At 38.3% G+C, this 26,298-nt stretch overlaps 2 protein-coding genes across 7 annotated transcripts in view; both read right to left on the reverse strand.

The window, feature by feature from the left end:
- The window catches only part of LOC131799506 (uncharacterized), a 31,120-nt gene extending 29,385 nt beyond the window's left edge, over positions 1-1,735 (reverse strand). The window contains exon 1 of one of the 3 annotated variants that reach the window (XM_066166741.1): positions 1,388-1,728. In XM_066166741.1, the coding sequence (XP_066022838.1) occupies positions 1,388-1,391 (4 nt within the window). In that variant the 5' untranslated portion in view covers positions 1,392-1,728. Of the gene's footprint in view, positions 1-1,387 lie in introns of all 3 variants that reach the window. The other 2 variants (XM_066166740.1, XM_066166742.1) reach the window with 2 other exon arrangements.
- A 1,197-nt stretch (positions 1,736-2,932) lies between these two features.
- On the reverse strand, positions 2,933-25,590 carry LOC131799511 (uncharacterized). Of its 4 annotated transcripts, XM_059117219.2 has the most exons (17): positions 25,329-25,590; positions 23,026-23,151; positions 16,161-17,023; positions 13,254-13,814; positions 12,852-12,905; positions 11,794-11,900; positions 11,024-11,126; positions 10,725-10,800; positions 10,086-10,183; positions 9,283-9,411; positions 8,221-8,816; positions 7,348-7,498; positions 7,019-7,124; positions 6,448-6,496; positions 5,766-5,948; positions 5,039-5,235; positions 2,933-4,411 (listed from the first exon to the last, which is right to left on the reverse strand). In XM_059117219.2, exons 1-17 carry the CDS (start codon positions 25,432-25,434, stop codon positions 4,359-4,361), a joined length of 3,558 nt encoding a protein of 1,185 aa, XP_058973202.2. In that variant the 5' UTR covers positions 25,435-25,590; the 3' UTR covers positions 2,933-4,358. The 4 variants fall into 4 exon arrangements, with proteins under 4 accessions (XP_058973202.2, XP_066022842.1, XP_066022843.1 ...); XM_066166745.1 differs by lacking the exons at positions 23,026-23,151; positions 25,329-25,590 and adding an exon at positions 18,900-19,170; XM_066166746.1 differs by lacking the exons at positions 23,026-23,151; positions 25,329-25,590 and adding an exon at positions 18,562-18,733.
- Between the last annotated feature and the right edge of the window lie 708 nt (positions 25,591-26,298).

A 26,298-nucleotide genomic window follows, 5' to 3' on the forward strand; every position in this document is an offset into this window, starting at 1 on the left:
CACTTTCCAATTTCTAAAGAATTCTCTCGACCCATCAACTGTGATGAAGGCGATATTTTTACAGCATTCGCCCTGATATTCAATCTTTACGAAGTAACAATCATCGTAACTTTTTGTCTATAAACTCGTTTTGAATCGTCGCTTTTAAATTCAATTTAACAAAACAATAAACACTGACATGATTTGGACTGAACAAACAATGTAAGAATGCAAGACAGATTTGAAACGCTGGAACCGATCCACGATGATTTAGCCACTTATCTATTGGAGCTCTTTGCACAACAGAGATATTAAACGCACGGCATGTTCACAAATCCAGAAAAATAACTTTCAAGTAGAATATCGAAAAATTTCACTTTTTCAAAAGAAATGTGAACCCTTACGGTCACCGCCGGCTATTTGGTTGTAGTGGCAGTTCAAAAAGCTCTATGAGTTATTCTTTAGATTCAAAACAAGAGACCAACGTTATGTTCGGAGATTATCATAATTTCTTGTGAGATGCTTGGACCTGTCTCCACCTAATACTGATGCATTCCCGTTTAAGGTTACACCTACCTCGAGCTGCAGTTCCGATGTAGTCTTGTGTTTCGATTGAATGTCTAATTAAGTCAAAATCTTTTTGTTCGCTTGATTAGCACGGATTCTCGAAAGCGGTGTGCAATGAATAACAAACCGATATTGGAGCCTCGAAGCAAACAATGGACTGGTGGTTTCGGCAATTAGCCCGCAGAAATGAGGACATTGTTCATCAATGAGTCGACGCAAAGCGGAGATGACGAACAAGACCGTCACTTTATTCGAGATTCTATAAGGAGGCCTCCAGAATCTTGGCCTCAATTGAGTTGCAAGTTTTTTAGTTCGTTATGGTGACTTTTCGATCGAACTTGTTTTAGTAAAAAAATGAGGAAACAAAAGAAATTCGATAATCATCTAGCATGAAGATAAAACGTAATAACAACATTGAGCGTAAAACTCGGAATTCGATACACTAGTATTCACTTTCATCGCAGAGGATTGTGAAAATTCTAAGCTTATAGTGAGTTACATACTTTTTTTTCTGACCAAAGGTCATTTCAATACTTTATCACTTGATTATGAAAAACTTCCATGGTATTTGACGACAATGAACATGGTTACATAGTGAACAAATAAATTCATCGGTGAAGTAAATTGTGCAACAATTTTTTTTCCTGCATGAAGAGAGAAAGCACATTTGTTAACGCGCTGAAGCAATTTCTATGAATTAAGCCAACCAACATAGCGCACATATCAGTTATATTACTTTGGTTACGATTCTAATTGTTAGATGTGACAAAGTGGTGTCATGCATGGCATAATTAATTCTCTAGACTACCATGTCATAGCGATAAAAATGATCATAACTCACCCATAATTGCTGAAGCGGCTATCCACTTTATTCGGCTTCAAAGATGCGAAAATAAATTAACCTGAATACTCAGCTGAGCTCCCCGAATGTTAAAGTGATGATTAGTCTATGTGCATCCAAATACTGTATCAGAATTTTTTTGCAATATAAGATTTGTCAACGAGTGTTGTCATATTAAGCAAGTTTTCTATCCGCAAACTACTCATTTTCACGTTTTCCAGCGTGACGGTCATCAATTAAGTACTCTAGGACACTAAAATCGACGTTTACCACAAGGAAACGAACTGATTCCTGCGCGATGTGATGTAAATTTGTAGAACTAGCAACCTTTCTGCGAAATACTTCAGTTGCAGACATTCACTTTGCATGTATTCCAAATTATAAGCCCTTTGTGGACATAGGCTTGTGCTTATGTCAACGATATGGTTGAAATGCTTTCAAAACTAAGAGTTGTACATTATAATGGAAATACAGTGCTGCATTACCGCGTTTGCCTTTTCTTACCACTAGAACAAAAGGCTTCTCATGACAACTTGAAACGGTGCCTAAATGATACTAACACTGTCTAGAAATGCAAACAGCACGTGAATTCAAGGATCCTTCCTTTCATCTTTATGCGTGCGTTTGTATTTGTTTTCAGTTTTTTTTCTCTTCTAATTTAAGTACTACAAGTATTGCGCGTCTATTTTGGCTTTCAAACACCATTATCGCCTATATATCGACATGATATAACTGTGCTTAACTAAGTTTCTTTCTCAGAGTTTTCACGCCGATCGTTGGAAGATTTTAGGTGCTTGCTGGAAGATCACGAAACTCGATACAAGCAAAACAGAATGTCAACTCCACGCTGCTAATTAGAGTTGTCAAAAGGAACTTGACCCTGAGTGGTTTTAATTCGTGTCGCATGATCGTACTGCGCGCAACCTCTTTCCACCATCCCTTTCCTCTACCCGGCACTACTAATGTTGCATCTTTAGATTGTTCTCAACCAGCAATATGCTCTCCCATTTCCATCATCACTGAGTGATGTTGCTCGAAATTGATAACGGCTGATCTAGCCAAGGTCGTCGTCATGGTTACCTCGTTTGTCTCTGGCCCTCGTCATAGTTACCTGGTTCGATCGCATCGAACTAGGTACGAACTGCAGAAAATGCGTGGCTTTCGAGGAGTTTCAGATCAAAGAGAAATTTTCTTCAAAGATACTAATATCTTTGGTTGGGTACGTCGCTGTTGATGCACCTCAAAAACTTTAACCTAGCTATTACAATTTATAGTCGATTGCAATTTGCTTTAACCTTCTCTATGTTCCTTAACCATCCGCTGTTGTCAGTCTTAGCCAACTCCGGCCGATCATCGAAAACTCATCTTAATATAATTAGAGTCGAAAGGGAAAAATAAACGAAGGGTGTTGAGGAGCAGGTAACGGCAGAAACAGGACTCAGAACTTGGGGGCGAGGAGGGGTGAGCTTCCCCTTATACTGTTTGTTTGTTTGTTTTTTTGTTAGATTAAGTTGTTTTTTTTTTTCTAGTCTGTTTAATGGTTTGTTTTATTTTTCGTTTGGTTTGTTTTGTTTCGTTTTATAAATTACTTACGATCTCTCCAATAGCAATACAACATCACACACCAAGAAGTGACTTAACTGTAAAAATAATCCTCATTTTTTATGTATCCCGTAAAATAAGGATAACAAGAACAAATACACCTAAGAGGAAGAACTTAAATTATTACTATACATCTTCTTGTTTATAAAAAACTTTCTCTTTTTCACTTTTCGACATTTACTCAAAGAAACTTCTAATATATAAACTTAATGAGATATGACTGATGGAAAACATATTTTCTATGGAAAAGTTGTAATTTCGATTAAAAATTCTTATATTACCTATGTTATGGTCGGACAACATGCATTTGTCATATCATCTATATTAAGAGGAGGAAATATGCATTGAAACAATGAAAATCCTATAAATATTTTGATTTGTCATTTTAAGTGCAACCATCTTCGGCAAAGGGAAAGGTACTATTAACGATATGGATTACATAACTCTCTGATACGTGCCACACGTTTAGGGAGATTGAAATCTTTGGAATAGAGAGATGGGAATATCAAGATTGTTATATGCAGAGTGACACTCGTTAAATAAGTTATATTATTGGTGATCTTCCCCTCTATGGCTGCCCTAATTCATGGCTTACGTTGACAGAATTTCCAAGGCCAAACGGGCGTGCTACTTATCAAATATATAACTAAGCGATTTTCTTAAGACAAATAGTTCAGAATTTCATTACATGCAAATAATCTATATTACCTACGCCATTACACAAAGTATTTTTGTGATGCTTATCTTATGATTAAATACTCAGGAGGATTACAGTATCATCAGTTATGGTTACTTGGTAATCACACCATAATAGAGGGTCTAATTTTCAAAGTGAGACAGAAGGAATCTTAACAGACCATGATGAACGTCAGCCTACTCTTTCTTTTGACCTTGTATTTGTCTCTTGTCAATAGACATTTGTAACTTTTTGCTCTCTTACTGATACCTTAATCTAAGTACCCGAAATGATGGATCTTAGCATCGTTATAAATATTTCGCACTGTTTTTTCAATGGCTAGCTGATATTGTTCTTTCCAAGGGAAACAACAATAAAGATATGAAAATGGGCATTTTGCACTAACGTTCATTAACAATAACATGCGCTTACCTGTACCGCGTTTTAGTAACTAACGAATAAGTTAATATTAAATGTATGTCGCTCTTAAACAATTCCGGTCTTTCTTCTCTTCTTACTGTTGATGCCATGTCGAACGAGGACAATGCACCGAATATGCCGAACTGCACCGTTTAAGCCGATTGTTCTATGATGGTTTCAGATCAACAGTCTGTCATGGGCTCATCCGTTGGTGAAACTTTTGTTAAAAAAGGTAACCATCATGATCTTGGGGCGATCAAACATCGCTGACAATCAGTCTGAAATCTTGCTAAGGATTTCGTAGAAAGTCACTTTGTTTGTATTACCTAGGAAGGAGAAAATGCAGTATGTTGAAAAGTGCAACTAACCCTAATTTTATCCAACGTCTGGAGTATTCTTATCCTTTCAAAAAATCCTGGGAAAAAATTACTTTTATAGGTGAAATCCTTACGTACAATAGGTAAATCCTTACTACATAGGTCTTAACTTTGGCTTTATCTACCCCACAACCGAGCATTTTGGAACCTTGGGCAAACAATTGCAATCAAGTCATGAAGTAAAAGATTTAAAAGGCATTCTACGCCATATAACTATGAAGTTACTTCTGACAGACTTATTTAGTGATCTTATCACCGTATGTGTAAAAAGGTGATCACGGGAGATCGACTGTTCCTGCAAATATTAAATCTACTTCCATGACGGCATGAAGGGACTCAAAGAAAGAAGGATCTATTTTTCCCGCGTTAATGGCTAAGAGAACTGCGAAACTATAAAAAATAAATAAATAGAGGGAAATTGCAGTGATGTTTCTTTTTCGTTTTGCGGAGATATCAGCATATTGAAAGCGAATTAAAGCATGCAATATTGAAATAAAAAGTACTTTAAATCGGCGTCGATACCATGTCGATGAAAAGTTTGAGCTATAAGCAATTGCCAAGGAAGTCTGCTCTCACCGTTTTCATCAGTGTTGTTGGGTAAATCTCTACTCTCGCGTTTCATGAGTTTGCGGTATCGCTGTATGATACTGCGACGTTCAGTTGACGCTCTCTTCAACGTGGATGGTGCGTCATCACTCATCTGTTCCTCTGACTCAGATTCAAACCGCTGAAAAGTTTGCGTCAGGACAGCAGACTCTACATGTTCTGGAATACTGATGAAAAAGCACAAAATTACGCAAATAATTTAAAATTGATCAGTTGGTTCACAACGAGTTAACTTTAAGTTAAAGATCATCAACATTTATGGTGCCGGCTAAAATATTATACATGGTCTCGTCAAGATGTTTCCAAGTGTGTTTGCATTTTTGACAATGCCTTCGACCATTTTGTTTCGAATTTTCAACCTGTCAGAGCTAAAAAAAACCAATGGCAGCTCACGACTATCCTTTTACTCTAGCCACCACTCTATAATTTTTTCCTAATTGTACACCGATTCTTCCTTTCTATCTTCTACAACCTTTTGCTTGATGAGCCAGTTATTTTTTCCGCGTATTTACCGCTACTTTAAATTGTTCAAAATGTACTTTTTAAAATTGCCCCAAATTTAAAGGTAGTTAATTCTAAATGTATCATTTTGAAGTTGCCTTCAGTCTTTCACCAACTCTGTGCTCCGCAAATAGGAAAGGTTTGTCAAAACTTTGTGGCTTGCATTCTTGTTAGTAAAGTCATCAACCGTGTTTACCTTCCCATGCAGGGCACCAGTCCTTCCTCGAGAACCTTCCCGTCCTTCCTCGCACGCTGAGCCACCCACTTCCAGCTCTGTCTCGCCTGATCGTAATTTGCGCGCGTGTTTATCACGTGCAATGTTTCTCCAACAGTAAAACTTAGTTCGTCCGGAGCCATTGCCTTATAAGGGTGAATTGTCCTGTACGGAAGAAGATCGGAGATACACCCTTTTAAACCATCATCTGACTTATTGTACAGTTCTATTGAATTGTTAATATCTCGTTACCTTGAACTTTGAATGTCACGCAACTCTTTCGAATTGGAAATGTCTACAGGAATATGGTGGATGGGAGAGGGGAATTTTGTCAATAGATACAACATTTCAAAATCACGGCATTTTATTGGCTCCCAGAGGCGTGATTTGCGCTCGTAATTTTGCGCCACTTCTGTCTTCCACACATTAAACCACCTCGAGATTGTCAAAAGTTAACTCTTTTCACACTTTAACCGGTACAATATCAAGCAGACGAGTAATGAGAATTAAGAAAAATATCAATTAGGGGATTATTGGTTGATCCAATTCCAAGTTCTCCAAACTAACATCATATAAATTGTATGGTAGACAGTAAGGAGAATCACTTATGAGATCTTGGGAGTTAAAGGGTCAAAAGTCGCCCCTACGCTCTCTATTTACCTACCTGACATAAAGCGAATCGTAGGGTTTGTCTCCAAGGACCTCCTCGTAATCTAAAGTAAGAGTAATTGCTTGATTAGAACTGAACAGAATAACACAAACTAACCGATGATTTAGCGATTTAACTTAAAGAAAGTCGATAAATTGGATCACGTTGCCCCTATACATCCAAGAATGATGCTCGTGTGTGAAATTTGAAGGAATGATGAAAGCACGAGAAAAAGTAAAAGTAAAAAGAGAGAAACAGAGTGACGTTCAGTGAAAAAATTTGTGATTTGAAGAGCTGAGAGGCAGCATCAAACTTTGAGTAGCGCTTAACTATATTCCCGATTATGGCTACTCTTAATATTTCCATTTCAGATAATTGTAAAAATTATGAACCAGTTGTTCGGACTCTTCGTCGACGTCCTGGACCTGGCTTTTACAAACCAGCTGAGACGAAGCGGGACAGGGATGGGGGGCATTGCGCTTCCCCTCCCAAAACGCAGCATGAGCACTTCACTCACATCCTGAAGCTACTCGACCATTACAACCTTTAATAGCAGTAAAGATGGTAGATGTGATGTGAGACTTACTTAATACTTGTTGAGCCTCGATTCTGATATACGTGCACGTGCGTAAAAGACGAACAATCCGTGTGGCGTGATCCAGGGTCGCTCTGGTGAGATCGTAACTGTTAAGCTAAAGGGTAAGAGATGTAATATACCAGTGTTAAATTTGAGCTCATACATCAATTCAGCTTTGACTAAGCTTCTCCGTCATTCAAGACATTAAAGTAAATACTCCCTCACAAACAACACACTGACATCAAATAAACTTTTTCATTTTTTATTATTTGTTTATAGAAACACCAAATATAAAACAGGGAGAGAAAAACAATACAAAAAAAATTTTCATTTTTTACCTTCAGCAGCCTATCTCCAACTTGAAGGCCAACGGCCTTACAGATTGAGTTTTCCTGCAATTCGATGACGTAAATACCTACACGGTAACCACCAGAGACTTCTACTCCCAGGCCATCCAACGATTTCTTCTCGAACCGCATTATACGAGGACTGGGAAGAGACAAGTGGGATTAGTTACCATTTTTTTTCATTTCCAAGATGTGAAAAACAATTCTCCCTACTGTCTGCTTTACATTTCTAATAATTTTTATCTGAGAATTAGGTATGAAATCCAATAATTTTCCCTGATTGATATTTTTCTTTCTTCTAGTTACTTTTCTGCTTGCGAATTAATGGACATTGTAGGAAGAAATTCATTTTGGTCATTCTTGGGGTTGACATAGTAAAAGTGAGCAACATACGAACATGACTTTTCTCTGCCTTGTAAAAAATTACCGTACTAACTTTCGTTAATTTTTAGCACAATTCAAAGAGCATTACTGCTCAAATTTCCTAGTTATATTGAGAGAATATTTTGTTCTTGTTTTTGTTTTGTAGTTGCCGAGTTGTAACACGCTGATTAAGAAGATCTGTTTTGTTAACTGGCTTGTGCAACAAACTACTTTGCGAAAAAACTTTGAAGACCGTTACTAACCATTCTAAATTACGATTTCATCTCAAACTATATGGTATTTGAGGATAATTCAGTGATACTCCTTCGAAATGGAACGAGTGAAATATTCGGTTCTTCCTATCCTTGAATTTTTTTCTGAAACCAAACCACGCTTTAAGGCATATGAAGACGGTTTCAAATTAATTTCACACTTGACAATCGCATGCAACATTTTAAGGAGCAGAGGGTCAGAATCGTGGAAGATCTTAATTCTAATTACCTTCTTCCCAGTGGAACAATCGTTCCACATGTAGAGGATTTCGATAAGTTAGAAGTCAACCCATCATCGTCCACGCGTACAGCAGTGATGGTCGACTGAGCCCGAACTAATGTTCCATCTGCACCCATCGGCGTCAAAAACGTTCCCGACTGCAGTTGCGACGTGCTAACAAACTTTCGGTTCATTGGTGATCGAATGTTGGGTTTTAGAGTGCTATGATTATGCGAATCGCTTTCCTTTGCATCCGTGGAAGTCTGAGAATCGTTCCCAGTCCCTACGTCCGGCCAATCATCTGCGACAATCGTTTCTAATTGAGTGTCAGACGAAGGGCTGTAGATGGTCGTTGGAGTTCGATGCCGGTCGGGCATAAAGAGGCCATACCCAGTGAATCTGTTGCCATAGAGATCCGAGCTCGAATCAGCCAGAGACGAATCATTGTTTGAGCTCATGGAGCCAAGGCTTGAGTTGTAAGAAAATTTGGAGTCACGTGATATTGAGCTGTCATTTGATATGAGTGACAGTCGGTTGTCGCCATTACCGCGTGAGAGGCGTCTTAGTACGACAGTGTCAGATTCGGAGTCAGTATAACTCGTCGGCTAAATGGAAGCGAGAAAAAAAATGTGACATAAATCGTAAATTTTATCGGTTGTAAAATAACGAAGAAGAAAGCCTCGCCTTTTAAACGAAGTCGAACGAAAGCGGAGAGTTTAGAAGATGCTTCAAGAAACAAAAGGAGCATGAAAACGAGTCAGAGTTTCATTGTTCATGTTGTTAACGTCAAAAAGGCTACTAGTGAAAAAGATCGCAAAACTGATGAGTCGAAAATTTCTTGAAATTCGTTTCCCTTACATGAACCTACAGTACACTATTCAGCTTGCTGACAACAATAAAAGTTCGCTGTATCATCTGAACGCGAAATCGAATCTGGCTGTGGTTCGAATTCTCGCTTTTCTTTTTTGTACCACGCCCGTAATAAAGGTTTTCAGAAATCTCTTTTTATCTTTCCATTTTACATCAAAATAAAAGATCAACACCACAAAGGAGAAATAGATCTTACTGTACCTTGAACTCACATGCCATAGGTTTTCCTGAGATCGTTCTAGTGACGTGAAGCTTCAGTTTGTCTCCAGACTTCTTGGTAACCTTTTCCAACGAGGAAGCGATTATCTTATCAAGGTGTTTTCCATTGACCTAGATGAGTAAACAGGACATGAATGGTAAGATTTCAATGCAATGAGTGCAATGTTTAATTGTACAATAATAATACCCCGGGACAAATTTTTCACTTTTGCCCTTTTATACTACAGGACTACAGCTCTCCATATGACATTTTACTAAGCAAAGTTAACTTAAAATCTCTATTCATTAGACGCCTCCAGAACTTCATGATCACGTTATATGAGTCTGTTATTTACAAATTATCCAGGTTATTTAAAAGATATGTTCACCGTCAGGTCTTCATCCTACATTTTGGGCGGAAATCATATCCTGGCCCTTCCCAACCCAAAAACAACGACTTACGGTCTACACTCTTTTTCATAAGTAGCTAGCAAAATATGGAACTCTCTCCCAGACACTTACAAAACATGAAATTTTCAAGAATTCAAGCAGGAGATCCTCATATACGAAGCTTTTCCACGGTAGATCTACAAGTTATATTTCCCTCTGCATGCATAATGTTGTATATAGTTTATAAATAATATTGGAATTGTAATATAGCATATTTTATTTTATTTTAGCTTTTTTTCTCCAAGATATTAGCTCTACAGCTACACTGTGAAATTCGAGCATAAATAAAGTATATGTATGCATGTATATGTATGTGGGCGCAGAATGTTAAAATTTAAATTAGTTTAAGTCAATACCTTCATGACGTAATCTCCAATTTTCAGACTGTTCTGATCCTCTGAAATAAAACCATGCTTTAAATCTTTTATATATAACCCGCATTCGAAACCAAGACCTAAAAGATGTAAACAAATAACTGTTTAGTCCGCATCAAATTTCAGGAAAGTTGTGAATCTCTGTCAGAGTTAAGTTTAGCGATGTTATGTAATAAGGACTGAGTAAGCAGGTGGAGAGTAAAGGTACGGAATATCTGTTTGAATTCATACCTTACAACCTTTAAAACAATTCATATGCACACAGAGTAGATGAAAATATGTGAAAATCATATTCGTGAACTGCAGTTGAAGAACGAATAAGGAAGCGATCCTCGCAGTTATAAACACTAATAATAAGTAATTGTGAAAATAGGACCTTAAAAGATTCAGGCCTGTACGGGATTTGAACCCATGACCCGGCTCTGCGATACCGGTGCAGCGCTCTAGAAACTGAGCTAACAAGCCAACTGGGAGCTGGTTATTATGTTTAGTTCAAATAAACCCACAAGGTGGTGAATAAATGACTGTAAACATATCATTCCTTCAGTAATGTGCGCGAAATTGCAATTACTACACATAAGTGAAGTCTACTTTCTATAGAAAGATGACTACTACACTTACCGACTTTAGATTTCTTCGGTGCTTTGAGGTCCAAGTCAAAGCTTAACTGGTATGTCCCAATTTGCCGCTTGAGAACCTGAGAAACGTCATAAGCAGAACGATGAATAACTCACAATTACTTTATGTTTGTATCAAGAGGTACAACATTGGTCATATGGGTTAGTAAATTTTCCGTTCCTTGCACTTTGCCTTTCTTGCCACGCTCTGCAGCACAAACTCGACACTAAATATGACAGATGTTTCCCTATTACTCAGCAATCTCACACAGAAGGAGGCGCACAAATTACCCCCAGGCTCACCATATTGAGTGTGGTAAGAGCTCCATCCAGTAAAGATCTCACCAGGTTTTGGTCACCCTCTGTTACTGGAATATCGTTGATGGAGACGATCTCGTCATATTTTCTAAAAATTAAAAAAATAATGTTCATCAGCCATTTTACTTTTCTTCTCGTAACAAAGTATACTATAGTGCTAGAATTCGCATCAATGGAAAAAAAAACATTAGCTACCTTTAGTCACTGTGCTTTATGCCTCTCGTGAGGTACACAACAGGATCTTTCAAGAGGTAAGGAGGGCACTGTTTCATAGTATTTTGTTCTCACATTCCGACTGACAGATTTTGATCGACTCTTTATTTTGTGCTCTTAGAAGTTCGTTTCGATTATAATTAATAGCACCACTATCACCATAAAAAAATTGCAACTTTGATTCAAAAACTCGTAAGTTCGTAAGTTATTGAAAGATGCAGTAACATTTCATCGTTCAATTTCACAATTCAAATGTTCCGTACGAACGAGCTGCGTGCTCCTCCTTTCCTTATACCTTTTTGACAATTTGAAATTCTTTTTTTTTAACACCAGAGTACAGCGTCTTTCTTTACTTCCTGTTTTTAACCTCTCGAACTCGAGGGGTTTATGGGAACTAACAACCCAAAGGCAGTGGAGCCTTGTTGGGTTGGTTAAAAATGTAGAACACCGATGAAAAGAAGATTTTAAAATCTATCTATCACTAAACTACGTGTAATCAACTAAATCAGTCGAGCAATAAGCTAAATATAAGCATTAATTACCTTATGTTCCTCGCGCTCCCTAAACCCTTGTCAACATCAATTATCGCGGTAAAAGATCTTCCATTCATGGAAACTCGGGCCAATTTGATAGAGTCCAATGGATCATCCTAAATTACAAAGAAAAATACCATTCCTTACTTCTTTTTCTAGCCTTTTCGTAATGAAGAACGCATGTTTTGTCAGTCAACCCTATAAAACCCTAAGAGTGACCAGCATCTAACTTCTCCTCACGGTTTTACTGCTGAATCATACAATAAGATCACGAGAATTAAGGAAATGATCTTCAACCTAACAAAATTATATAACTTATCCTAATCATTAAAATTTCCTGAAATGCGATTGGTGCATCAGCTGCTTTATATATCACTAATCACTCTGTACATTTATTATCAAACAGTTGTAATCGGACAGCTAGCTGTAATCGGACAACTGTAATCGGACAGTTGAAGCAGCCAATCATACTAGGTCCACTCAGCTGAATCCACCAATCATAGAGTTGATCACAATAACCATAGCAACAACCACTTATCCAAAGAAAAAAAGGCAATTTCCAAAATGAAGGAATTTTGAACTAAAGACATGGTCTCCACTGGAGATATTTGTTTTAGGCGTATTTTTTTTTTCGGAAATTGAAATGGTTATGATTAATTGAGAACAGGATTTCTTGTCGTTCAATTCTGTCTGTAATCATACTTGTGATAAACAAATCGGACTACCGCTTCGTGGTCGTCCAATTTTGTCAATCACTCGTATGATTACAGACCGAATTGGACTCCACTCGGTCCTATTACCATTATGAATCAAATTCTCCCAGTCAGTACTTAAGGAAAGTTTTGTAGAAGAGTATGGAGAAATGGATACTGATATTACTTTGTGAAATGCTAAAAATCTGCGGGAAGCATTTTGGCCTCCAACGTCGTTTTTTCTGGTACTTTATCGCTCCATACCACAATGACATTCATCGCCATTGCCTTCAAATCAGCCTGACAACAATTTTAGTGCCTTCCAAACAAGCTGATATCAAGCCTGCCTATGTTACATATCACATATCAACAAACCTTTTCTAAAGTTAGACGAATTTCTTCACTTTCGGTGAATGACGTCTCTGGAGACTAATTGGAAAAGAATATTAGAAATTTTCAAATGGCAATAAAGGGCATCAAATATACTGGTTAAGGTCACACTATCACGAAGTAGGGTGCTAAGTACAAGTAAAGGTCAAATTTTATAATTATTCGCATGGTAGATAAATGTTAATTTAGCCTTATGGAGGAAAAAGAGCCGAACTCTAAAAAAGAATTCTCTCCCCTGGAACCGGAATAAAGAAGATAGCTATAGCTATTATGGGTCTATGGGTCGAGTGAGGGCGGAAGGGGAAGGAGATCTGTCTCGTTTACATTTTTTTTTGGCTTCAACGACGCCTTCATTGACATTGCATAAGGAAGATGATAAACTATTACCTCAAGTCCTCCACCGGAATCACCCGCACAAAATTTACACTCCTTGAGAGAACACGGAATTGACAGTTCACTAGTGTTGTTCGCACTCAAACCGGTTTTTGCTAACCGGTTCAGCAAGTGATTATACTCCTCTTTCAGTTTTTCTAATTGTTCTGCGGTGGAAAAACATTTTTGTATTGCTTCGTCCCTAGCTTGAACAATGCAAGCAATCTCCCGATGTAACCTCTTTCGTTCCTTCACAGACTGCCTCCACTGTTCCTTCGCATGGTCTCTTTCTCTCTTAAAAGTCTCTGACTTCTCCTCTAGTGATGTTACTCTAGCGTCCATTTCAAAATTTCGTTGCTGAGCCTTTGTGAGTTCAGTGCTCAATTTTCTTACAGATTGTGTGTTCTCGGATCTGTCCCTGAAGGTAATATTTTCTTCTTCTTCTATGGAGTCATTTGAATCTTGCTTCGTGACTTCGATCTGCTCAGATAACAAAGATGTCTCCTGCTTGACTCTCTCTAAGGCTTCCTCTTTTCTCTTTAGCTTGTTGGTAAGATCATCGCGTTCTGCTTTCACCTGCAAACAGAATGCAACAAAAACTTATGAATAACTAACAAGGATGATAACAAATGGATGACAGACCGACTGACTGAGTAATGATCAAATGACTGGCTGACAGACCCACAGATTGACTTTGTGAATGACTGACTGCTTGACTGGCTCCCTGACTGACTGACCAACTCATCAATGGACGGACTAGCCCACATGCTGCCATATTGACACATTAATGGTCAATTAATTGCAAAATTAATTCACTGACGCAATGACTAGCTGGGTTCATGACTAGCTGTGTAACTGACTGATTAACTGACATGGTTATTGGACTAATCATCGTGACGGTAGGCAAATAAGTCACTAACTGACCGATCAATAGGTGTGCTACATGCAGACCCTCAATTGAACACAAGTCGTTCTAGATTTCTATACAACTCCTTTTCAGATAAAACTTTACGTATTTCCATTTGTACCAACTGAATGGGGCTTAATGAGGTGCTCACATAGGTTCCTGACAAGTTAATATTTGTTCGCTTCGCTATTAGCCTCTATATTAGAAAAAGGACTGCCGCATGCTTCCAATCACCTCAGGGAGATGTGGGACGTAACCCAAAGAATAAAGAGAGAACCTTTGTCTAAGATCTTCCGATACTTAAACTTAACTTGGAGGCTATCATGAAAGACTTCTTCAAGCTCTCATTGATTATGCAAGTCTAGGCTACCGTAACTGGAGTTATTACGAGTACCTTGGCTTAATTACACTTCTACAATTGATCTATCTATTTTTTTTTTCAACATTTGATCAACAAATTGCGATGATATCATGTGCTCAAGATTCATTTTTGGAAGTTTTACATTCAGGCTAAAAATTTTGGTATGCACAAACTTGTTGCGACAATGAGTTTGTAACCAAACCAATCTACCATGATAAAGCGATCACAAACTGTTAGTATAATTTTGAATCAGTCTCGCCATCTAACGATATCTAACTCATCCAATACGAAACGTGGTAACATATTGAAACTGAAACGCATTGCACATCAAAATAAAAACCTAACTTTTCATATTATACATCGAAAGTTGTGCGTGCTTTCTTCCAAGCATCGTTGCATGCCGAAAGGAATCCCCCGCCGAAGGCAAAATATCAAAAGCCACAAGACCTTACTTTGCACAAAGGAACAGATCGCGCTGTATTCACACTCTTTCAAAGTGTCATTAACAAGAGTACATGATAAGATCTGTTAGGCAACAATACAAATAGGTTTTGCTCTGCTTAGATCGTGAGATAATTAATATGTAAGAGCAACAAATTAGTCATTCTATTGTGAAATTCATTCTTGTGGTATAGTCATTAACATACTTTAAATTTTTGTGGCGTTTGTCATGACATCCATCAAATATGGTCTACACACAGTAAATACAAGTGACATTAGAGGTTCGGAATACGAACTGACTGTACAGTTTTGAACTAAACATGGCACAGAGTCAACTAGAAAGACGCGTTTTCGAAAGCCGAGTAAAGAAAAGAACCTACTGGGGCCTACTCTAGCAAAGCAAATGATCATGTTGATAATTTTATTTCTAAACATTGGAGCGTTCTGTACGTGAGAAGATGCAGTACCGGTCTAGTAATCAGGACGTATCTGTGGTTTTTTAAGAATAATTAATTTCTAACGACGGCCATTTTCTGAACGGTGCAAGCGCACATTTTGTGCCCAAAATTCCTCCCCCCTTTGCTCAAAGAAAACCGCGCGACCATGGCATACTTCAAACATCACCTAAAGTGTTTCTTATATTCGTTTGAGAACAAAATGGCAGATAATGAAATAGGGAAACTCTATAACTGTGTAAACTTTTAAGACTAGCTTTCTGGTTAGAGAAAACGGGCTCAATAAACTTTCCTCGCCAACTTTTTTGACACTGTTGAACCTTTGTGGACACGGTTTGATCATTCAGTTATTTCAATATAATCAGTATTTGCAAGTTCGACCACTACTCCTAATACGTTGTTACATTGTGGTTTCACTGTTATTTTAAACACCATAAGATAGAATAAGAAACAGCTATCAGCATGAATAAAACGCCTCATTTTCTCTCGGAAAAAATACCCGTGTTAGTGCCATTCTTAAGACAAGCAGTTCTCTCTGGTCTAAAATTCATAACCAAAAACACCCTGGAGAGAGATCTTTGATTCCTCTATCATAGAGTCAAACCCACCTCTATGCCATCATAACTTTCTTAAGTTGCTTCTTAACGTAATCAACCGACTCAGAGGGACTTGACTTTAAACTGCCTCGAATGCGCGCGTGTCTGTGTGATAACACGCGCGCATCACACGCAAACACACATGGTTTAAAGAACTCTTACCTTGTTCATTTCTTTTACAAGGGAATCTAATTGGTCCAAAGTATTCTCCCATTTACCCGTTGCTTTTCCCCATTCCTCGAGTGCTCTGTCCTTTTCTCTAACTGCCTGATTCCTTTGATCAATAACTGTTGCAAGTTCTTCCAAAGCGACCTCTTTCTCAGTTTGTGCAGAAATAAGCCTTTTCTGAACGTCGTTTAAAAAGTTCTGTTTATCCGCATCACCACCAGAAAGAGCGTCGTTCAGATTTTTGACGTACTTCCTCAAAGCGATGGCCTCCACCACAGCTTTGATCCGAGACTGTTTCAAACGTTCGCACTCCTTACACGAAGAAGTCTTCTGAAGTGGAACAGCGCTTGCTTGAATGGTGGTCTCGAGGTGTTCAACTTTAGAAGGAAAAATCACATTGTCCTTTGTCTCCAGAGGTTCTAATTCAAGGTCACTATACGACATTCGAGTTATTTTGTCGCTTGCGTCCACCTCGCAGTTATCAAATTCTTTCTTTATCTTCGTGCCCAACAACTCTTTCAAATTTTCGATCTCTCGCTCGGCTTCCTTTAATTTTTCGTGAGCATCCACCAGATCCTTGTTCATTTTATCACACTCGTTCACGGCTTTGTTTTTCTCGTCTAAAAGCTGCGCATTGTGATCCCTAAGGACAGTGACTTTTTCATTATCTGATATAGAAATGGCCGAATTCCTCTTATCGTCTCCAGCGGGCTGATCTTTATTTGTCTGCTTGCGTCCGCTCAAAGACATCGAGCGGAATAAACGAGAGGACGTTTTTCTCTCGCGCTCGCCTGGTGTAGATCTCTTTGGCATCTCGTTGGATCTTATTTCAAAACAACTGTTTCGTTTGGACGCATCTAGAACAGAGAAGCAGAAACCCAAAGGGCTTTTTAGTACGGTAACTAATAAGGCTTATTCTTGACCTACGGCAAATTATTGCAATGACATCGCGTGCATGGTTAGCGAGCAGAAAAAGACCCTACTCTCTAGGGTACACTGCGATCAATTCTAGTGGTGTTTGTTGTGGTGATATTATCGTACTCTACTGCGTTTATACTTTAAGGTGCGACTACTAACGAGTGAAATATAAATGAAATGAATTAACGACACTGAACCAATATTTTGCTGCGCAGATTTATTAGCTTTGACAACATGCGCACAAATCCTTACCAAATCCTGCCTATTCACTAAATGTCATGTTTCCGAGAGAATGAAGTCAGTTTGTGTACGAAAGCTGCTGTTTCGCAAACAAATTCGACTCCAAAGAAAATCATAACAAACGAGGTTGTAACAAAGAGCACCTAAAGTAAACAGCAGGATTATTTCGCTGTCTGATAAATAAGTTCTACGGAGCATACACAAGAGTAATTCGCGGGCTATATCTCTCATATCTTGGGTGCTTACGAGGCTTTTACGTTCAATACCTAAGAGTAAGGGTCTGATATAACCAATACCGCGGCTTTATAAAGTTTAAGCTACTTTAAAAATAACGAGATACCGTGAAATCCACGATGACGAACAAAATTGAGTTTGAAAACACATATCTGACCTTCCGTACCGAAGGGGTAAATAATTGTCACTTGTCAGTTTCACTTTTCACTTAATTCACATTAACTTTCGATTCTGCCTCAGCGTGCGTCACGCTTTTTCCCACGAACGGGTGATCTGAATTGCTGCTTCGATTTTAATTCTTTCCGTCTATGTTTATAAGCTGCACCCGTTCATGAATGACAACCAACTGCGACTCAATTAAGAACAGCAGCAACTATTCAGAGAAACAGATGTAAATATGAATAATGGGTCGACGCATCGTAGTGACACTAAAGACCCAATCTTGTCTTTGTCGAATTCGCTTCTTGTTTCTGGCGAAAATTTTAAAATTACGAAGTTATTTTTCAATTAAAAATCAAAACACGAGTACCCTGATAGTTCAATACGTTATCTGTGCATTTGCATAATGGAGAGCAAAAATTTTCTGTAAACCCTTCAGACCAAGTGATTTTCAATTTCATTTTCCATCGACTAGAAACTTCGATGTAGGTCCTTTCATAGAAGAAAGCGCAAATTCACCGGCAAGAAACGTAGGCCTGATCTTAAGAAAACCTGAAAGCTCGTTGCTTTTTGACACGTCATATTGTTAAAGAACAAAAAGGCATCTCAAAATTTTCACATATCGTGAATTATTGCTTTCCGCGCTGGGCGTAAATCGCAAATGACAGGCAAAACATAAACAGCAAAACACAAACCTGAAAGCGCAGATTCCAGCTTCACCAAGTTAAACATTTGATCGATATTTCAGACAATAAAATCCAAAAACATCAACCATATTTATACTGATCAATCGTGGTAACGAAGTTCACAGAAGGCGAGTAATATTATAGCCTGCATTTGTTACCTCTTCAAATGTCAGCTGTACATTGGGATTATTCAAGAGTTTTATAACTTAAGCCTCCTTGTCGGAACTGTCGATTATTCAGACAAATTTAACCACGTTTTCATCGGTGGCAAGTGAGGGACGTTTTTGTAAATGATCGATTTGAAACGAGCCGAGCGGCCACCGTCTCGCCCTCGACGGTAAAAGCGCATACAATGGTATTGAACAGGAAATATAGGACGACTGTACTCAAAAAAAATTTAGCGACTGGTTGCGCCGACATGTCTCGCATAGCTTACAAAACTACGCCCGTGCAATGCCATTCTTTCATGCGGTTTTTCTAAATCATTTCAACTCACCTAAATCGAAGTTGTCACACCAATGAGAGGTGAAGATAGATTACTCTTGAGAGTAGTGCTCGAAATCGTTCGACAGATTTTGCTCAACAGTATTGTAGCCAAAAATAACCAAAGTTGAAGCGCTGTATTCGAGAGGAGCTCGCGTAATTAAAACGTGCTTATGGCCCAAACAATCCCACTCATCGGTGATGCGAAGGATATTTTTACCGGCGAACAATACGAGTGGAGATCACAGTTCATTGCGCTAAGGGTACCGCGTTGAATATTCATGTTTTGTCGGTAGCGTCGGATGTGCCTTATGCTAATTGAAAAAGGCTCCAAAGTCAATACGGCAGGTATTGGGTGTCACTTTACTGGTCTCAGTTGTATATGGTTATTTATAAAGGTGTCAACAAATAGGTCCCAGTCATTACTTTTCTTGGGGATTGGCTGTGTAACGAAAGACTTCCCTGTGGTCTGAACTTAATTAATGTAACCTTTTATACCGCTAATATTACTATCCATGTTCTCAATACTTTTTGATCTTCTTCCCTTTCGTACCAACAAGGAGAATTCCTTGAACAATCAAATCCTTTTAGATAAATTGGTGATCATTTCTCTTTTCTCCTGCTCTTAATAAATAATTCAGCAGTATTACTGTAAGAAGCTATAAGATGTTGGTTACTCGCATGGAGTTAATCCTTAAGAAGTATTTCCAATGGCGAAGCATATGAGAGCGGACTTAAATGATACTAGAGAAACCCACATAACACTGATCCATTCCCCACCTCTGTCACCGAAAAAAAAAAAAATTAAAAGTAATATGTGGGAAAAAAGTAGTTAAAAATCAAAGAGGGAGAAAGAGACCGCTTCCCATTCCCAGTCACCCCTCCCTTGTCAAGGGTGATTCCACGCTAACTATTAAAACTCCCAGAACAAACTTGTAAATTTTTCCAGTACGGTTAACCATACAATTCTTATAATGTTACTTCAGAGAATTCAGTATTAGATCAACAAATTATCCCCAAAGTGATCTTTTCTTTATTCTCATCACTTATCTGCTTGATATTGTATTGATATTGTTGGGAGAAATTCTGTCTTGGTCAATGAAGGGTTAAAAGAGGGTCTTATGATATTAACTATTAGCCGTAAAATGGCAAAAATTTCAACCGTTAGCCGTAAAATGGCCAAAATTTCAACCGTAAGCCGTGAGAGCCATCACTCTATGAAGACCCTCTTAAATGAAAAGAAACACCGTTTAGCGTTGTTGAATTCAGTTGATAGGCCTGAAAAGGAAAGCTTTATAAAAGATTCTCTATTCGATCTGTTTTTTATCTTCTTTTAAGTCAAAGATTACAGTTTAAGACTCTGAATAAGCTTTAAAGAAACTAGTGGAAAAATCGGGGCTAAACAAACAAACCTGAGAATATAAGGGAAAGACTTTTAGAAGGGCCATAAGCCATACCCCACGCAGTCGAATAGGAAGGATCAAGCAGTTCTTTCTTCTATGATACACGTAAGATATGTGATAAGTCTGATACTCCAAGGTTTAACTCGGAATTAAGATCATTTGGAAGAAATACACCAGTTGATAAGGTAGTTATGTTGTTGTCTTAATTAGCTTGCAATGTAATAGCGGGATCTTTATAACAAAGGAAGATTCTGCTGAGAGTTAATCGGATTTTGTCTTAGCGAATAACAGCGAGATCTCACAAGCGGAACCGTCGAGCTCAAAAATACGAACATTTTTGTGAGTGATAAAATCAATAGGTAAAAAAATCTCATTGCTATGAACTAGGTAATTAAGCAGTAGAGATTTACCATTTGAAATTATTCCTTTGATTCTTTGTATTCAAGCTAAAATTTTCTTCACGAGCAATGGCTTCGTGTTGTTTGGTTGATTACTTCCTAGACCTTGTTCTGTCTTCAGCTCAGTGTGCTAGCTTACTTGGAAAACTAAGCCGTTTAGTCTACCTTTGTGGCCGGCGTGATCGATACTACTCACTGAAAAGAATTTAAGGCTCTAAGAGCGCCATGTATGCATTAAAGGCGCTGTGGCCGACACCTGCGCTTTCCACGTTATGTAAAGCCGTTCAAATAGACCTGCAAAAGTAGCTCGTCTCCTCCAGGAAAAACGCATCATCAAGGAATAGTTAAATTGAGCTGCACAGTAAGAACGAAGTAATCGACACAACAGTGGCAAATTGCCCACAAATAAAGCACCCTCTTGAGAAAGCTTTTCCAGATCTTTCCATCAAGCGGATTGAGAGGCCATAAGGCAATATCACATAGTGAATTTTGTAAAACATCGTTTTAACTGATAAAGAACTTGTCATAACAATATCAAACCCCATGGCTTTTATTTTCAACCCATTCAACCCTGTAAATCCATTTTTTACTTTACACACAGGGCCGAGGCCATTAATCCTTTAGGAAGAAGACCCTCAACTAAAACCCAAACGAAAAAAAAGGGGAAAAAAGTACAGAAATTTTGTGCCACTTAAAGCACTCTGTTACTCAAGGCGTATGATACACTTGACGCAACCCGTTCTCTCCTCCCCTCAACTTGGATCTTTAGGTCTGCGTCAATATCGCCAATCCATTGCAACCACCTTAGTCTAGCTCTAGTCTGTACGAGTTATTCTTTTTTGTAAGAAGTCTAATGAGGTGTACATAATAACGAAAGGTGACCATCGTTGCTAAGTGACCGAGTAGCAGACAAACTGTTGACCGCAGATCGCGTGATTTACGCCTAACTGGCTGCAGATCAAACCTCGACCTCAAACCTTAAGTCTGATAACATGTTTAGTGTCTAGAAAGAACATCAATTCTTACACAAATTTAAAAGCTCGTACACTTGAACGCCCTGCTTTTAATTCTTAATTCAACACTACAAGTGCGACGATTTTGCACCAATCGAGGTAACGTTTATTAGCCCACGTAAACTCGTTAAGCAGCAATTAAGAACATAAGGGCAACACATATATTGCAAAAGAATATCCCGTTCAGTTCGTCGCGCGAAATCCGTAGAAAGACCGGCTTAGACTTTCTTGGCAGGTTTTGATAATTTCAAAATAGAACAGGGTTTCAGACATATATTTACAAGGAATTCTCTCAGCCAACTGTTAATTACTTGCGATAAGATTCGCCCAAGCGATGATGAAAGATTACGTTTTTTTTCCTTACTTTTTCAAAACTCCAATCGAAGTGATGAGCAGACATTGCATACGACCGTCAGTAAATAACATCAATCAAATGGTAGATTATGCTAACCATACGATAACATTTCTGGTCGTTCCGGTTCTGTAAACGATAATCGATATCCGCCTCTGCAAGTCAGATAAGGCGCTCAAAGGGCAGTAAGGCTGGTAAGTGGGTGGAGTGCGTAATGCAAGCCCACTTAAATAGTTCTTTCAGCATTTATTTCATTTCCGATAACATGATTCAAAAATTAAATTGAATATGCTGAACAATAACGCGTGCATGCAGCGTCAATTAGCCCCGCACGAAAGCCATGGAAATCAAAACATTTTCTTTGCATGTCATGCAGAGGTATAAAATTAGCAAACGCTGTTCTCGGTGCAAAAATACTACCATTACATATAAATACATCTACCGCCTACACGCACCACTCCTGTAAGGTAACTCAATCTTTGCTAAGTAACGAGTAGGTTTAACTAATCATTACTATTTTTACAAACCAGGGCAGTACAGCGTACTTTGTCTCAAATGACCGGCAAGTCTAGAAATGAATACTATTGAAAAACTGCTCATAATTAATCCTTTCAGAACGACCCAATCAAAAAAATTTACCGTTATCACGGCACGCCTTGTTTTCCCTATCATTTTTACCAGTAAAAACCATATCATCTTTCACGATCATTTTTTTCAATGGCGGGTGCAACATAAGAGGTTGGGCGACTAAATAATGCCTCGCTCTCGTCTACTTCATCGACTTCCTGTTGTACACTGCAGTACATACCTCACGTCCTCAACAGGGATAGCCACGTGCCACGTGGCTACATCCCAGTGTGTTGCATAACAGAGGGGTTTTAACATAATCGCTGCCTTTAGAAAAGCAATTTTCATTAAAAATCAATCTCATACTTCCTAAGACAATTTTTTTTCAACTTGTGTTTTCTCTTACCGTAGTGTATTTCGCCGGCCAAGGGTGATGATTGAATAGCTTTTGTATGGATGTTCTCAATAATTCCAACACTGTTCGATCTTCCAAGAGCTTGTTTTTTCAACTCAGAAGCAGGGGAAGTAGAAGCTGTAAATCAAAGAGAGAATAGTGTTATAAAGTATTTTAAATCGACATAGCCAGGCCGGTGATAAAAAAAAAGATAAAAAAAATGATATTAAGATAACAAAGAAACAGAGAAAGCTTTTTTTTTTAAACCATTATTTAATGGATTTCACACGTTGGTGAATTTCGTTCCACTATGTTGGACAAAATATATATAGGCTCCATGGTTTTTCGAGATCAAAAACTGAACAGATGCAGCTTTCAAAATATTTTAAGAAAAGGTGTGGATGCGTATCATGGTGGAAGAAGGAGCCCTTATCTTCTAGGATATAACAGACTCCGCAATTAACTTAGTTTAGCAGCGTGCCATCGAGATGACCACGTAATAACAACAATGATCGAGGAGGCACCTAGCCATGAATTGCTTCTCTAAGTTTTGACATCCAGAATAAAGAAAAAAGCTGGACTAATTTTGTATTCTCAAGGAACAGGGAAAAAAAGCTACCTGATAAGAGTTTTCTGGTATGCTGATTCGATTAACGTTTGTCATAACAATTGTGATTGATAAACACATAATTATAAACAGAATGTTGTTCAGGTAACCAATTATCTTTTAATTAGAGAATTTCAGATGTTTTTTTTTATATCAAATTCTGCTTTTGCGTGTTTTATCAATGTGAAAATAAGAAGCGTGAGAAGTGTATTGCCAATTATCTTTTAATTAGAGAATTTCAGATGTTTTTTTTTTATATCCAATTCTTCTTTTGCGTGTTTTATCAATGTGAAAATAAGAAGCGTGAGGAGTGTATTACCAATTATCTTTTAATTAGAGAATTTCAGATGTTTTTTTTATATCAAATTCTGCTTTTGCGTGTTTTATCAATGTGAAAATGAGAAGGGTGAAGTGTATTATTGATCACTTCCAAACCTATCCATCCCCTCCTCCCAAGCTAATGAAACCCCCAACCTTTCTATACCCAATTCCGTTTACTAAAACCATACGAGTATTAGGTGTACGGTGAAGGCGCCAAACAAGCTGACGATCCAACAGAGTGGAATCGACGGGTTAAACCAAGATAACCTGAGACAATCTGAGATAAAAACCCTGACACACTCTGAGATAAAAGCCCTGACACGCTCTTTAGTGTTGGAACAATTAGCGTAACAGGAGTTTTATCAACCGTCCGTAACGAAAAGCGATAAAGGTTTAACCTTAAATTCGATAGCTCAATGTGGACTTCGATTAGTCTGCCCTGTGCCATGTAACACAAGCAGATTGCGTCGTTAACCGCGTCTCAAACTCGACTTACTGGATATAATCACTTTGAATGCAGTCACCTTAAAGAAGCCCTATTTTTGTGGTCTAGTTTAAAAATTATACCACCAAGATAAAAGAGATGGAGGGCCTTGCTAATTAGGCGCATTCACCCGTCAGAGGCAATTTCCGTTGTGTTGTTGCCTTCTCCGCCAGCTATCTGTTATCGGAAATACGAAAAGGAAAAGACAAAGAAAATCATGTCCTGTAAAATTCCTTCAGTCCGATATCTCCACCCATGACTTCAAGAATTTGTTGGTGTTAGATAAGTTTGTCAATCATCGTAGGAAACAGAGTAAGTTGAAAGGAATTTTGGGACGCTCCGCAATGAAATCATTGTACAAATATCGTACCGTGATAAACCGCTAATGATGTGTGCTGTTCCAAAGACATTGAAACCTATCAGATTCACAACTATAGGTGGCCAAACGATTAGGCAAGTCACGAAATTTAGAGATAATTACAAAATAAAAATTAACCAAAAAAGGGAAGAAAGTATCAACGATCTCTCTAAAGGCTGCTTGTAAAAATTATTTTTCCCCATTAAACTCCGTGAAATTGGCGCTCATTATACATAATAGTAATACATGTAGTTGCAGTCATTACATCTTACTAGAGAGTTAGGCTTATAGTTACATTTTGCGTCGTGCGCTTTCAATCAATCCAGCGATTGGGAGAAAAGGGGAGAGCGATTTTTTCTTTTCTGCTAAACGAAAGCTTTAAGGGCACTTAGGCAGAAGACACGCAATTTTTTTCTTCTTTGTGGGAGAATCAAAGGACGATGAAAGAAAGGCCATTCTCGAAATCTCGTGTGCCATTGTCTGTGAAAACCACGCAATTTATAAACAACTACTTACAAATAGATGTCAGTTGTGAACAAACTTACCAGGGAAAGGAGCATAGCCATAAATGCTTAACAGCAAACTGCCTTGCTTCAGACTATTTGCGTTTGGATCGCTTGTAAGCGGGCTACTATCCGCTGAAACGCTCATCTCTGGGCGAAGAAAAGATGCTTCAATGATCACTTGAGTCGAACGCGCGTCATTTACAGTTCTTGTTGATAAAATTCTTTTGAGACCTCACGGTGGAAAACTCGCATGGAATCGACACTTCGCTGTCACCGCTGACTAAAGCATATTTTCCTTTGTTGACCTTTTCAAACACTACGTGGACTCCTGCAGCAGAGTGAAACATAATACCCATGCATTTTTAAGCGTCCGTCGACCTTCATCTGCCCATCTGACCTTTCGTTACCGGTATATGACGTACATATACTACCCGCTCGTAGATAAACATAAAGGAAACTTCAAAGTAGATTACCTGTTCTCGGCTTACATAAAACACCAAATAATTTGCAACGTAATCCCCTCTAATCCATTGAATTGTTTGACACAATTTTACCCTTTCTGCGTTAAGAACCAACCACTTTCTTTGTGAGTAAATATACTTTGTTACCGAGCGTCCCACAGAGACTCATCTTCCATTGAATTTTAGATCCTATTCAAAGCGACTTCTCCTCAGGGGAGACTAATCCATTCATCAAAGAAATATTTGGTGAACTTACTCAATTCTGAAATGCCTTTTTTGTAAATTTACAAAAACACCTGACGGGTGCCAAGAATTGACTGGCATGTTTTAGTGTTTTCATTGGATCTTTTGAAAGCGGCGAGTATAAATAGATTTTTGCAGGATACCGCCTAGGTTAAAAAAAAGAGATCAATTTCTAGACGTGTGGTAATCGTTGCAAGGTGATTATCGAAGCACTGTCATTAAATGACACAAATGCGTCATGCCCGTGATTCACTGATATTGAGGGGAAAAGTACGCCATCTTTTTTAAAGGAACTGAAAATCGTG

This window comes from Pocillopora verrucosa, chromosome 5 (assembly GCF_036669915.1).
Source record: "Pocillopora verrucosa isolate sample1 chromosome 5, ASM3666991v2, whole genome shotgun sequence".
Classification (NCBI taxonomy): domain Eukaryota; kingdom Metazoa; phylum Cnidaria; class Anthozoa; order Scleractinia; family Pocilloporidae; genus Pocillopora; species Pocillopora verrucosa.

Coding starts and splice junctions, on each gene's coding strand:
- LOC131799511 (XM_059117219.2), bottom strand. CDS start 25,434: ATGAGCGTTTCAGCGGATAGTAGCCCGCTTACAAGCGATCCAAACGCA. Junction 17,024..23,025: donor GGCCGGCGAAATACACTACG/GTAAGAGAAAAC, acceptor TCTCTGTTCTAG/ATGCGTCCAAACGAAACAGT. Junction 9,412..10,085: donor TTGGAGATTACGTCATGAAG/GTATTGACTTAA, acceptor TTACTCATCTAG/GTCAATGGAAAACACCTTGA.